At 35.6% G+C, this 14160-nt stretch overlaps 2 protein-coding genes across 2 annotated transcripts; both read right to left on the bottom strand.

Annotated features, from left to right (window-relative positions):
* Positions 1–2888: 2888 nt before the first annotated feature.
* LOC143556489 (uncharacterized) lies at positions 2889–7698 on the bottom strand. The gene is made up of 4 exons (XM_077045790.1): positions 7646–7698; positions 7395–7538; positions 5671–5858; positions 2889–3218 (listed from the first exon to the last, which is right to left on the bottom strand). Exons 1-4 carry the CDS (start codon positions 7696–7698, stop codon positions 3100–3102), a joined length of 504 nt encoding a protein of 167 aa, XP_076901905.1. The 3' UTR covers positions 2889–3099.
* Positions 7699–9940: 2242 nt separating this feature from the next.
* On the bottom strand, positions 9941–13856 carry LOC143556490 (nuclear transport factor 2-like). The gene is made up of 9 exons (XM_077045791.1): positions 13808–13856; positions 13617–13714; positions 11485–11788; positions 11099–11409; positions 10885–11029; positions 10555–10676; positions 10401–10466; positions 10151–10241; positions 9941–10014 (listed from the first exon to the last, which is right to left on the bottom strand). Exons 1-9 carry the CDS (start codon positions 13854–13856, stop codon positions 9941–9943), a joined length of 1260 nt encoding a protein of 419 aa, XP_076901906.1.
* Between the last annotated feature and the right edge of the window lie 304 nt (positions 13857–14160).

Raw genomic sequence — 14160 nt, forward strand, 5'->3', positions numbered from 1 at the left:
GTAAAAGATATATATAGATTAGTTAAAAACAAAAAAGATTTTACAAAATACCCAATTTGGTAAATATTTTTTAAAGTACACCAAAATGGTAAATATTTTTTGTAACTACACCAAGCTTGTAAAAAACTCTTTTTACTTTCTCATTTTAAAATACAATTATTTACAAGAAAAGATAAGAATGTATTCAACATAAAATTTACCAAGTGTTATCGTTGTGCCGGTGTACCTTCGTTGTAGCTGTTTCTACGTTTAGTTAGGCGGGCGGTTGCGTCGATGTACCTTCGTTGTAGTTGTTTCTCTGTTTACCTAGGCAGTAGGTGCGATTTATTAATTGTTACAAAAGTTCCTTCCATTTATGGTGCTACGTTTGGCTAGGCAATTTGGTGTACATTTAACACCAACGCTTATCGTCTATATCCCACCTTGCAACAATCGCGCCGGCCACACGATTCAAACACACATAAAACATAGTACATTCTAATAACTTTACCACCACACCACCTTTTCCATTACTTGATTTAGTAAGAAATCTATAAATACAAAAATCTATTTTTATTTAAAAAAACCCGAAAAAAAAAAGTTATGAGCAGAGGTTTCGAACTCGTGACCCACCAGTTGCTACAAGATTACACTACCACCATACCAACTTTCATGGTTTACTTTTGTTGCTTTCAAATACGAAATAATAAAACAGATTTCGAAATATTAAAAAAAAAAAAGAAACTTAGTGGCTGTCACAAGGCAACCACTGATTGGACCTACCAAAATCACTGTAGCAGCAAGTTTTTCTTTAATATATAGTATAATATTAACTGCACTTTTTATATATAATATTAGTTACATATTATAATTTTGTTATAATCTTTTTATCAAACTCATTAAACTCGTGTCTTCTAAGATACGGTTTAGAGGTATAGAAGTGTAAATGAGTTGAATGAATTGAAACTATCTTTTTAAAAGTTTTACTTGAGTCCAATTGAGCAAATGTGTTCTTCAAAAACATTTGGCATATTACATTCCACTACTACCAAAACATACACGTCCTCGTCCATTGTTTGTGGCAACAAACTGAAATAACGATTTTATTCTGGCTTTTGATTAAAAGGATGCTCATAAAAAGTTAATTCCAGCATGCATTTATTACCCTAAATTATTTTCGTTGTGATCATGCTATTGGTGGGTCCATTAGAGCATCCACAACAAGCATCACTTCCCGATATCCGAATGTGGTAGACTGCAGCAAACAGCATCACAAACCCCACCGTTGTAGAGCCAAGTCTGCCTTGGGCAGTTTGTTGTTGCAAACTTGCAACAAACTGATGATGTAGCAACCTCCCTCTCACACACACACACACACACACACACACGTTTAATAGTATTTAATGGGGTTTGTGGTGGTTTATTGTTAAGGAAGAAAGTTCGGTTTTTAAGAAATGTTTGGAGTGGATGTAGCGATGATGTGACACTTTGTGTTAGTTTGTTGTTATAGATGCTCTTAAGTGAATCATTCAGTTCTAGTTTACAAGGACCAATTAATATCTCATCGGTTCCGTCGACACCCCATCCATAGTTGACACTCATTGGCCACCATCAAACTTGTGGGTAAACAAACCATGTCAACCTTTAGGCATCAACAAACCAATTTGAATATGATCCCTCGGGTTGGTTTTACCCCTGTAACTTTAGTAACTGAAAAGGCAGAGCAGCCAATTTGCAGCGGCTTCTTGTCGCCTTAACACTCCACAAACAGAAACACTATGCTTTAACTCATCACCGTTTCGATGAATAGACCATCAGGTGAGTGCAAACACTTGATTAGTCTTCAAGGTACTCCTTAAACAAGTAGACGTGATCTTCAAAAATATGGCATATTACATCGAACTCAGTTAAACGAGTTGAGCAAATTTAAATGAGTTCAGAATCACAGAACTTGTTACATCCCTAGATTATACATACTCACTACAATTGGTTAACCTTCATATAAACTGATGTGATTTGGAATCATTTAGATTGTACAGGTATAACATATATAATTTTTTTTTCTAAATAAGGTTGTATCAACTAATTATAAATTAAGTGAAAAGGTGGTTACGTTTTGTAGTTATGTTCATTTGCACAGCACATCCCATAAGTAAAGAAAAAAAAAGCCAAAAAGGGATGTTTTATTCATACATTCTATATTATATGTGTGTTGTCATAAGGATAAGCTTGGTACTGGCACCGAAAACAAAAATTCAGATGCTTCAAATTTCGGTACTGAATTAGTACCGATGATACCTAATTCGGTATCATTTGTTCATCCCTGTGTTGTCATAAACTTTTTCATGTTGCCATACCGAATTAGTATTGATGATACCTAATTTGATACCATTTATTCATCCCCGTGTTGTCATAAATCTTTTCATGTTATCATACACCCGCCATACAAGTCATATAGGTTTCACATGACTCATGTGATAGGGTATGCAAATAACAAATAAAACAACATAACGGAAATGTGGCCTGAATCTGGGTGGTTTTTAAACCACATTAGAGTGGTCAAAGGTGCAGTAAGGGGCCCACTAAGCAGACAAAAGCCCAGAAAATCTTTCTCGATTATTACCACCAGATATGACTCTAAAATCCTTATTCTCCATCATTATACGCCCCACTTTCCGGACCAAACACCACAAAATTACAAAAAAGTTTATATAGTTGTTCCTCCTTTGCTTTGGTCCGGACTATATTGTTTCATGTATCTTAAAGGTAAATGAATCACAAGTGTTGGAAACAAATAGATATTATAATTATGCAAAGAAATTGGCACAAAACCATGGCCATGGTCTTCCAACTTTATTCATATGCCAACAAATGTTTTTTTGTAATTTTGTAACAGGTTATAAGTTGTGTTAGAACAATATAACATAGAAGATAACAACCAACATATTTCAAAATCATCACTAATACCAAATGTGCATACTTTAAAAGCAAAATCTTTATTGGTAAAGGCACCTGAACAAATACTTGAAAAATGGTTAAGTGGGTTGTGGCTGTTTATTTTCAGCAGCTTTCGGTTCTTGACTTCTGGTGCAATTTGTGATGCACGGCTGGCATGCCACGTCATCTGATAACCGGATTCTGAATGTTCTGTTTATCTTCATTTTCAGGAACATGTAGGAGAGCGTCCATAATTAGGATTTCCCAATAACGTGGTCGGAAAAATGATAGCCAGCTCTCTTCTGTTTGCACGCCATCATCATCATATAAGGTTTTTAATCATCAGAGTTTGGAAATGCATGATGTTTTATCAGTTTATCACTAACGGGTCAAACGCGGAAAAAAAAAGGCTAAAATGGGAAACATGATAAGCATTGCTAGAACTTACTAATTAAATTAGTTTATTAATTAAACAATATAAGGTTTGTAATTATACTTGACGCATTAATTGTTTGGCAAATGTAAAATTTTTGAATAAGTGTTTTCAGGTCAGCAAACCTAATACGTAAAACTTCACCTGTTGTGACCCAAACCTGTTCGACCCGCACGCCCAACCCATATGATGAGTTGGGTTTGATTGTCACAATAGCAGATTTAAATTTCATAAAAAAGTTTGAAATAATTATACGGATAGTCCCTTCGGTTAGCCATATTGCAACTTTAGTTCCTGAGTTTCAAAAAGTACAACTTTAGACCAGTTGCTTGCACAACCCATGGTCCCCGGAGCGGATGGGCGTTAATTTGTTGCGTTAAGTGCGTGTGAAGTGTCCAACTATTGGTCTAAACCTATAATTTTTGAAACTTGGGGACTAAAGTCGCAATATGACCAAACCACAAGGACCATCCGTGTAATTCTATATATTTTTAGACAGTATGTGTTTTCTAGAGAAACTTTAACATGAATTTGAGACTTACAAAGAACATTAAAAGAACTATACAGGCATTTCAAGGACCATAACTTACATCTAAAAATTATGAGGTGATGCTGTGGATTACTTTGAAAAAAAGTTCGTGTGCACGCGAGTTAGGGCTGTTCAAAAAGCTCGAGGCTCGGGCTCGTGGCTCGCTCGATAAAACTAGCTATAAAAAGTTGATTTGAAACATCTTGAGCTGATTTGGATCATTTTTGTAACCGAGCCAAAATCGACTCAGGCTCGGCTCGAGTCATGGCTCGGCTCGTTGGCTCGATCTTAAGCTCGTTTAACTTCAAAATCGAGCTAGAGCCTAGCTAAGTTGTCTCGTTTAATTTCGAGCCCGAGCTCGAAACCACCCTGGCTCGACTTGGGCTCGACTCGTGAACAGCCCTAACGCGAGTGTTTCACATTTTAGACTAAACATGTAAAGTGTCAACACATAAACACACGTTTTCTGTTAAAGACAATATACATATACTTACCAAGAGAAATTAAGGTTTAAGCAAACAGATAAAACCAAAACAATGAATATTGTCATTAGGACTCCTATAACCTAGTTCGTCTAAATTAAAAAAGTGTAAAGTGCTAAAATCATCCCCGAGGTTTGGTCAATTATGTGACTTTCGTCCAAAAAATCTTTTTTGTGCAACTGGACCATCGAGGTTTCCTGATTGTTGTCAAATTCATCCAAATCACTATCTCCGTTTAATTTCATCATTATGTCAAGGGTGAAACTGACTTTTCTCACAAAGGTTAGAAGGGGCATTTTGGTCTTTTTCATCATCTACATCTTCTTCATATTCTAACACAATTTTTTTACTTTACCAAGTTATACCACTACCACGTAATCTTAGTCATCGTCCCTCCGCCACCACTCCTTCCATCAGAAAACCATACCACTTCTGCCATCGAAAATCACCGCCACCACTCTGACCATCATGTTCCTCCAGTTTATTACCGGTAACCTCACCGGAGGAAAGGACATACACAACAAGTGTTTGGCATCCAAATGACTCAGAGACCGCCGTGATTTCTCAAGGCGGTAGCGAGTTCAACTGAAGAGCTTCCATCTCTCGATCCTCCGTTTGCCCGGTGCGATCGGAAACTTTTATCTTGGTCAATATTATGCTGGAAAATTCCTCTTTCACGGATTATGACGATATGAACCTCGTTTTCATGGATCGTTTTTCTTAGATATGGTGGTTGTGGGCTTGAACAAATCTGGTGGTAGCCCTGGATGTCTGTTGGTGATATGGAATAGGTTTCACTGGAAAATCGGGGTCGCCGGGAAAACAGGTTTCACGATGAGACCTGTATGCAATACAGGGTGGCTGAATTGAAACATTGACTATGAAGAAGATGGGTTGCTATTTAGGGATTTTGGCAGGGATTAAAAAAATAATAAAATAAAATAATTAACAAAATAAAAAGACAAATATGCCCCCGAGTAAACATTTAAAACAGATGGAGTTAGTGATTTGGACAAAATTGGCAACAATTAGGAAGCCTCAATGGTTCCGTTGCACAAAAATAATTTCTTGGATGAAAATCATATAATTGGCCAAACCTCAAGGACGATTTTAGCAATTTACTCATTAAAAAAAAGCATATTATCATATATCTCTTGAAAAACTTTTTCCCATTTTTTCTTTGGTGGGGTTGCAACTATAATAATCGATTTTGGACTTTTAAATACCTAGGAACAATATGATGAAAAGCATATTGGAGTGTAGAATAATCCACACCTGGAAAATAAGTAAAAAACATGATGATTTCTTACCTCCATTACGAACAGCCCGTAGTTGAAAATTTCCAGTGCCGCGGGGCCCGGAAATGGGAAAAGAGCAAGAAACCGAATGCCTTTTGTGAGTCACTGCAAGTGATGCATTGTACCAAGGACCTCTAGATATCGGCTCCCCAATTGCATCTATTACAGCCTGGTTCTTGCTGGCTTTCTCCATGGCTTTACTGAACAATATTAAAACAGAAACAAAAGCTGAATTAAAAAAAACTCTTCTAAATAGTATGTCAAATATGATTACAAAAGTTATACTCGCACAATAATAAACTAATCATCCGAATATAGCGATTTAGGAGGTTGAATGTTCCATGGGCTAGATATCTAAAATACACTTAAGAAAACTTTCAGCCCGTTTGATCGGTTTACACTTTGGCATTATTTTTCTATTAACCCATTTGACGATAAGAGATTTGAAAGAAAACTTAATTAGCTTTCTTCTTAAGCATGCATCAAGGTAATTAACTCTTCACAAAGAAAGATATAAAGGACTAGCCCTATTGAGCTGTATGATTAGTCTAATGATCTTTAATTTCAAACTATTCTTGACAACTAATGATCTTTAGGCGGGTCGTGACATCAAAAGCATGTGGCACTCCGATGCATTTGGATCCCAAAAGCCGATGCGTATACGAGGCATTAGGTATCAAAAGAAACTTACTAAAAAATTACTTATAGATAATAATTTAACTTGTTAACTTTGAAACACTAAAATATAAGATATTCCCATCATATCGGTCAGATTTATTCAATTGATAGTCTAATTCAGTAATTTGTTCAAATACTCAAACCCATTGCTCAATCAGATTCGAAAAACAGCCCCGTTGCAATCGACGGTCCACTTTGTTCAAATGCAGGTCAACTGCATATGGCACCGCAGCACACGCTTGCATCAGACTACGGTGTAAACAAACCTAGCCCCTTGTGGCTACTCGAGATCGGTTCGCAAAAAGCTTGAATCGAGCCAAGGTTAAACTATCTCGAGCCTACAATTAAGCTTCTTTAATAAACGAGCCTGAGCTGGCTCGCGAGCGAAAATGAGAAAATTTTCTATGCTATTTTATAATATATTTAATATTTATTTAATAATTATCATTATATATATAAATTTTAGATAATAATATCTAAATATATGTTAATTAACTAACAACATATACATCATGTTATACATAAATTAAAATTACAAATATATGCATAAATATATGTTAATTAATTAAAATAATAAACAAGCCAAATTCGAGCTTGAAAAACTATCCTCAAGCCGAACTCGAGCTTTGAGCTTTAGAAATAGAGCTCAAAACGAGCCTCCTCGGGCTCGGTTACACCCCTGCATCAGAATGTGTCACATGATGCACGCGTCATAGAATCGCATCACCAATACAATCTCATCACCGCATCATGTGACACACATTACGTGCTCCTGATGCGCGAATTTTAAAACCAAGAGCTATACATCTAAGAATCAATACCATGTATTTGTAGCAGTAAATGTTAATCAAAATCATAACATATCGGCCGGATTTTATCCACCAGATTCCCATTCAATAGTTTTCCGAGACTAAAACTGCATTATCACCCCTTCCAATATTATTTTAACAGACTTTTAATTAATATCCAAACACAAAACTGATCCACATCTCATTAATCAATCATTATAATTCACACCATAATTTAACAATAAATAATAATAATAATAATAATAATACCTGCTACAAGTTTGATAAATTAAAAGATCATCAAGTGCACTTAACGCAACGCCGCCGGTGAGACAAATCAAGCCGCCGGAAACGATTCTCCGGCCCCATGCTTTTGCCTTGTTTTCCTCCACCGTTACATCGGCTGAACTGCCGCTGCACAATAATAACACATCAGATCATATGTAACAATTATTAATATATAATTGCGAGATTTAGATTATGAATAGTAATTAAATATTATTAATTGAGTGAATTGATACCTCGAAACAGAAGAATTGCGTCTGAAGAACGATATAAACCTTCTGCCGATCATCGTTTTCTGTTAATGTGTGCAAATTGTAAAACCCTAGCTACGGAGAACGGTCAATTTCAGGGTTTTAGGTCGGATTATTATTATAATTATAATTATTATATAAATTATAATAATAATTTATTATATTATTATAAGGGAGGGCGTCCATTTGGACTTTCGGGCGGGTGATTTTTCCCACCGGTGGTGGTATAAAACATCTAATCTGTGGGCCTTCGGGCGTCTGGTTCGATTCTGAGGGCGCTCAAAGCCTCCGTGCGACTGGGTTAGGCCAGCTGGTACCGCCTTTTGCTACTCGATCACCCCGTACGGAGTACCTAGTCATTTTATGTTTACTGGCCACTCAAAAAAAAATATAAAGTTATATTCATTTTTTTATTAGCTAACTTTTATTTCATCTCATGTCTTAAATAACACTACAATCACAATAAATTGGTCGAAGGTCATAAATCTTTGATGTTAGATCAAAAGCTAGTGGTTGCTATAAAATTATATTTTATTAATTGTTTTAATAATTATATTTGTTCTATTTGTGGTGAGGTGGAAGAATCGGCATAACATATTTTCGCGGCATAACATATTTTCGCGTCGTGTAGTTTCGCCCAAGGAACGTGACAGTTGATATCTCAATGGTGCAAAGTCTCCTCTTTCTTTGTTTTCAATTTTCACGACTTGTTGGAGATGTACAAATTCTCAAGATTTCCAAGAGAAAAAGCCAAAGTTTTTCATACCATTTGTTTAACGACAACTTGGAGCATTTGGAAAGCAAGGAACGACACCGTTTCTAATGGGAAACCGGTGCCTTCTAAGAAATGTGGTGGAAGCTGGTCGAAGTCGGAGCCGATTACGCGGAATAAGTGGAGAAGGTTCGACTTGTAAGTTGTAACATGTATTGTAATTTGTCATGTCTTGTTGTGCTATTTTGATGTAATTGTCGTGTTCTGTACATGCAGGTCCGATTAGCAGCTTGCTATTCTGTTTGACATATTCAATGGAAACTTTATGTTGGTCGTCCAATAAATATATATATATATATATATATATATATATATTTGTTCATTAAAAGTTTGTTTTATAACGATATGCTATGTTAAAGAAATAAACATAAGAAAGAGAGAGATGCCGAGAGAAATTCGTTTAAAAGAGCAAGGAATGTGTGAGTGGCGGAGTGAGGGGCGTTGCACGTGGAAATTAGTCTGAAAAGGCCGACGTGAAGATGGTCTAAGAAGTAAGAACCAGAAAAACAATGCAATTCACTAATACAAGAAAATACACTCGTAAACAATAAACAGATTTTGATAATACTTTTTTATGACCTACTTTTGATATATACAACCGTTAACTAGTTTAAATATAAATAAGGTATTTTTTATAGCAAACATAAGTCATTTCAATTGAAAATTTTTAACACATCACTATTTAACTTTGTCTCTCTCATAGCTAAAATCAACTTAAAAAGCGTTCCATTTCATCTCTCCTCTCCTCTAATGTAATGTGATTTTATATTTATACATGTAAAAACGTCTCTCATCCTTCTCTTCTCCATAACATCGGCATCTTTTATAGCTCTCACATGACCCAAAAATTAATCATCGGAGATGCTTCTAAATCTTAATCAAGTAAAACGTCTCTCACATGACCCAAAATATAGAACAAAGATGGAAGGGGGCGCTTTTATTAGCTAATAGAAGTCATTTCAATTGTATAGCTAATTTTAATCAACATGGTACTTTTAAGTTTTAAGTCTCTCGTACTACAAGTAAAAGTAAAAAATAGAGCATTATATGACTGAAACGGTAAGCACATGATTCCCCTCAATCATAGGTTTCAGGTTTGGATTTTGCCTCCTCATTTTCCTACCATAACCTCATAAACACTACATGCAGTTTAATATATCGTCTTAGTAAGCAGAGTACCTATGGATCCCCTGTGTTTTCTAGTAACGAGCTCTTATGGTTATAAAAGATAAAGAAATAAATATATAAAAGCTAAAAAAAACTCACAACTTTATAGTTTTTTGATCTCAGGTTCACCAAGAAATATACCTGATTAGCTACAAAAACTTGAGGTCATCTCAATCTTTACATGCCAAAATTGATTAAACCTGGCAATAGTTGTTTATGCGCAACAAGATAGAAGAACCAACATTCACAAAGTGCATATGTGAGATGATATCCTAAAAGTCTAAAACATTTGTTTCAAAACCAAACCTATGGTCAAAAACTAGAATCTGGTTATTTTCACTTTAGTAGTTACGCAATCCGTTACCCCTGCCATTAGAAGCATCACCATAACGTCCTCTCCCGCCTCCTCTTCCTTCTGTTAAAAAAATCAACCATTTTTAAAACAGGTTATGCTTATTTTTTAATCTGACGTATTGGCGGCACACTGGGTGACAGATGAATTATGCAAACAAAGAATTAAAGATGTTTTATTTCTATTTAAGAGCACATACTTCCTCCACGAGAACTGCTGCTGCTGCTGTTGCTGTTTGCTCTTCTTTCTTCAACATACGCTTGCTTTCCAGCCAGTTGTATTGGGGATGCCTACAAAATTTAGACGTCAAGTCAAGTTCATATAAGCAAGTGCAAAAGTTAAAAAAAAAAATAATCTTAATCACACTATTATTCACCAAATATGTTCGTTATCAGATTTAGTGTTGAGAGTACAAACATCAGTAGAAACAGATTTCATTAAACTCATACCTCAATAGCTTTATGAACACCACTGATGTCCTCAAACTCTACAAATGCAAAGCAAATACCAACATCCTGCAAATTACAAGTTTGACTCTAAATAAACTAATAATGGTGGTTAACATGTATTTGTACTTGTAAATAAATAGTTAAAAAATAAGACCTTGCGACTCTTTATGAACACACCATCCTGCTTAATTTTCCCAAAATTCTTGAACTCTTGAAGAATTTCTTGAGTAGTAATAGAAGTGGGCAAATTCCTCACGTAAACAGATATCGATTCACCTAAAAGAAAATTTACAATATTAATGAAATCAAATAGCTCTTGTAACCATTTTAAAATGTTACACTAGTAAACAAGTGTTTTGGGTCATCCCACACTGACCCATTTTGACTCACCATAAATTGTGTGCCCTAACCCGAAGGCAAACTAACCCGCTACATTACAGTCTATTTTGTTGTTTTTTACAAAATGACAGTTAAATGAATTCACCTTCTTCGTTAACTAAAGCATCCTCTGTAACATGAGGTGTAGTTTCAAGTTCTGGTGGTTGACGACATTCGGTTGTAGATGGAACCCTCTTAATGACTGGTGCTTGAGTTGGAACTGACGATGTGGATTTCGCATTTGATTTCAGCTGTAAAGAACCATTTTTATGGCAACAAGAAAAGAATAACAAAAGGTCAAAAATAATGAAATAACTTACTATAGAAGCGTATGTAAACTTCACAGGCTTTTCCACAGCTTGAGTTGGTTCTTGAACATAAACCGATGTGTTTTGATGCAACGGCTGTTGATCATACTTCACTGTGTTTTGATAAAAAGACTCATGAAAATGGTCAGCGTGGTCAAAAGAAGGCTGTTTGACCGTTGACTCTTCCTCATGGTCTTCTCTACCATCATAGGCTTCTTCTTGCTGCTGATTTTGACGATCTTGTGAAGTAAAGTAGTCACCTTGACCATTACTTAGTATGTGTAAAGAATTAAACTTTTCAACGCCAAATGCATCTTCAACAACTGTTATTTAATAGCCTACCATCACTATTTAATCAATGCAAAAATAACCAATGGTGGTGAAAAATGATGCAATACCTGATAAGTTCTGAGAAGAATTCAGTGGTTGAAAATCATGCTTATGTACAGTGGCTAACGGTGGTGAATAATGATTGGTAACCTCATCACTAACAAAGTGAAAAATATCATTTATAACAAAGTAATCCTTTTCTTGAGGTGCAAGAAAAAACGTTTGAACAAATTTCCTCAAACCAAGAAAGCAATTTGATTTGACCGCACCCGACACCACCACAATAATCCCTCCACTCCATGATTCAGAAGAGTTTATGGTCTCGATTTCAATCCCACTAAAGTGTAGCGATTGAAGAAGCGTATGAATATGCTGCAATGGTACAATAAAAGGTTTCCGTTTCTTAGACAGCTCAATACTCAGACAAGAAAAGTGACAGAAAATGAAAGCTAAAAGCAGTAAAATAGTAGTGTGGGTCATCTGCAAACACTTTTATGTTCATAATTACATGTATTTTTTAAAATACTATTGACTGAATACCAAGATTGCAAAAAGTATGCTTTTACAAGAATAACATGAATTTAAAAACATACTGGTTTTACGAAGTAGGATGAATTACATTTACAATTTTACACAATGTTCATCTTTTGACACGTTATCCACTTATCTTTAAGCTTTAAAGTTTTTTCCCGTTTGAGATAAATCCGTAACCAAAAATGAACTTAAAAATATACCGGTTTTACAAAGTAGCATGTAGTACATTTACAATTTTACAAAATGTTCATTTTTTGCACGCTGTCTTTAAGCTTAAAGTTTTTTCCTATTTGAGATAAATCCATAACCAAAAATGAATTTTCAATAGCATATAAGTCATGAATTGCTACCAACTCAATGGTGCATCAAAAAATAAAAAAACATAAAAAGAAAGCAAAAGCAAAACTAAACACCTGATTCTTATGCAACCAAACCATATATGGAAAAGAAAAAAAAGTTGTCTTGTGTTAGAATTCGCATAGCATTATTGAAAAAATTGGCACATAGTTATCAGCATAATGTACAGATGATGGCTCATATCTAAGGACATGTCACATGTGACTACTGAGATCCCTTTAATATGTAAAAGAGCATTCATACTATTATGCCACCCGCAATACCATCGTGAGTGGACTCACAAGCATGAAAAGAAGCCTTGTGAGTGTTTTTTCAATATTTTACTAATCAAGAAAATGGTCACACTCACTGAACCATTACATCCCTTAGTGAGCATGAGTGTGACACCGTGACCACAAGCCTTGCCTAATAGGCGCCTACATAGAGACACATTTTGCCAGGGGTGTGCACAGTCAGGTTCGGTTATTAACCCCAATCGTTATTTGGTTAATCAGTTCGGTTTATTCAGTTATTTTGTCAATTTCTGATTCAGTTGGGTTAATAACCAAAATCAAACTTGGCCTAATTTTTTTATAATTACATGAAATAGAGGTATATTTATATATGAAATGAAGATATAAATCAATGTCGCACAAGTCGCTAGGCGGACCCTAGGCAGCCGACTGGGGAGTTAGGAGTAGTCAGAGTACTTGGGGAGTACTTGGACATGGTAATTATAATGAAAACTAATTTTCGGACATTATATATTTGTCAAAATAAGCATAATTCACGTCAAAAGGGTACTCTAGCTGACTCAGCAACTTTTAAATGGCTTTTAACTAACTTTTAGAGAACCCTAGCCCGCCTAGCCCGACTTTTGACCGCCTAGCTTTTTACCGACTTTTAGAAATTCCTAGCCCGACTTTTGACCACCTAGTCCGAATTTTGACCGAATTTGACCGTCTCCGACTAATCCAGGCCAACTTGGAAAAAGTCTCCAAGCTAGGGGTCCGAGGACCGACTAGTCGGCCTTGGAATCCGACTTTTACAACACTGATATTAATACATGAAATGGTGGTATAAAACATCCAACCAGTGTGAATTGTAAGACACGGATTCTACTCATAGTTAACAGTTTCACTAGACCATTACGACTGCCCTTATGTTTAAAGACACTTGATCTAAATATCTAATCGCCTAATCGGTGTGATTTGTAGGACACCTGTTCTACTCGTAGTTGCAAACATCAAATAAAGCATGTACAAATGAGGCATGTAATACTTAAGTCATAAAGTTCAAAATCCTATCCAGCAATGTCGAAACAACTCACGTATATAGCCGATGCAGTCTGCGTCCTCGAATCATAGTACTCAAGTCGGTATAAAACTGGTAAGCAAACTCCGGCTGTTGCTGAAGCATCGAATAATACTGCTCAACAAAGTACGAACCAACCTAACACAAATCAATCGTAAACCCTAATTTGTTAATTACACAATGTATTACAAATTAAACAAGAAAAACACACAATTACCTGTGACGCCGTAACAGAAGACGAGTATAAACTCGCCATTACCACAACTGGATCAAAAGCCCTAATTCGAAAACCCTAGGTAACAAATAGTGATGTAGATTTGGGGGTTTGTGGAAATTGGAAGTAATGAAGTGAAATTGAGTGTGTAGGATGAGTAATTGGGTGCAGTAACTAGTGAAATTGATGTCAATTTTGATTTGAAATGAGAAATTGAAAGAAATTGAAGAGAGAGAAGATATTTTGAATTAATTTGGGTTTGTTAGGGTTTTAGTTGTTTATGATGGCCGTTGGATTGAATTGGGTGTGACGTGGATGGTGGAGATTAAGTTGATGCTGAGGGAGT

This window comes from Bidens hawaiensis, unplaced genomic scaffold (assembly GCF_021521415.1).
Source record: "Bidens hawaiensis isolate Kalapana, Puna unplaced genomic scaffold, B.hawaiensis_p1.1 tig00018577_1, whole genome shotgun sequence".
NCBI classification, from domain to species: domain Eukaryota; kingdom Viridiplantae; phylum Streptophyta; class Magnoliopsida; order Asterales; family Asteraceae; genus Bidens; species Bidens hawaiensis.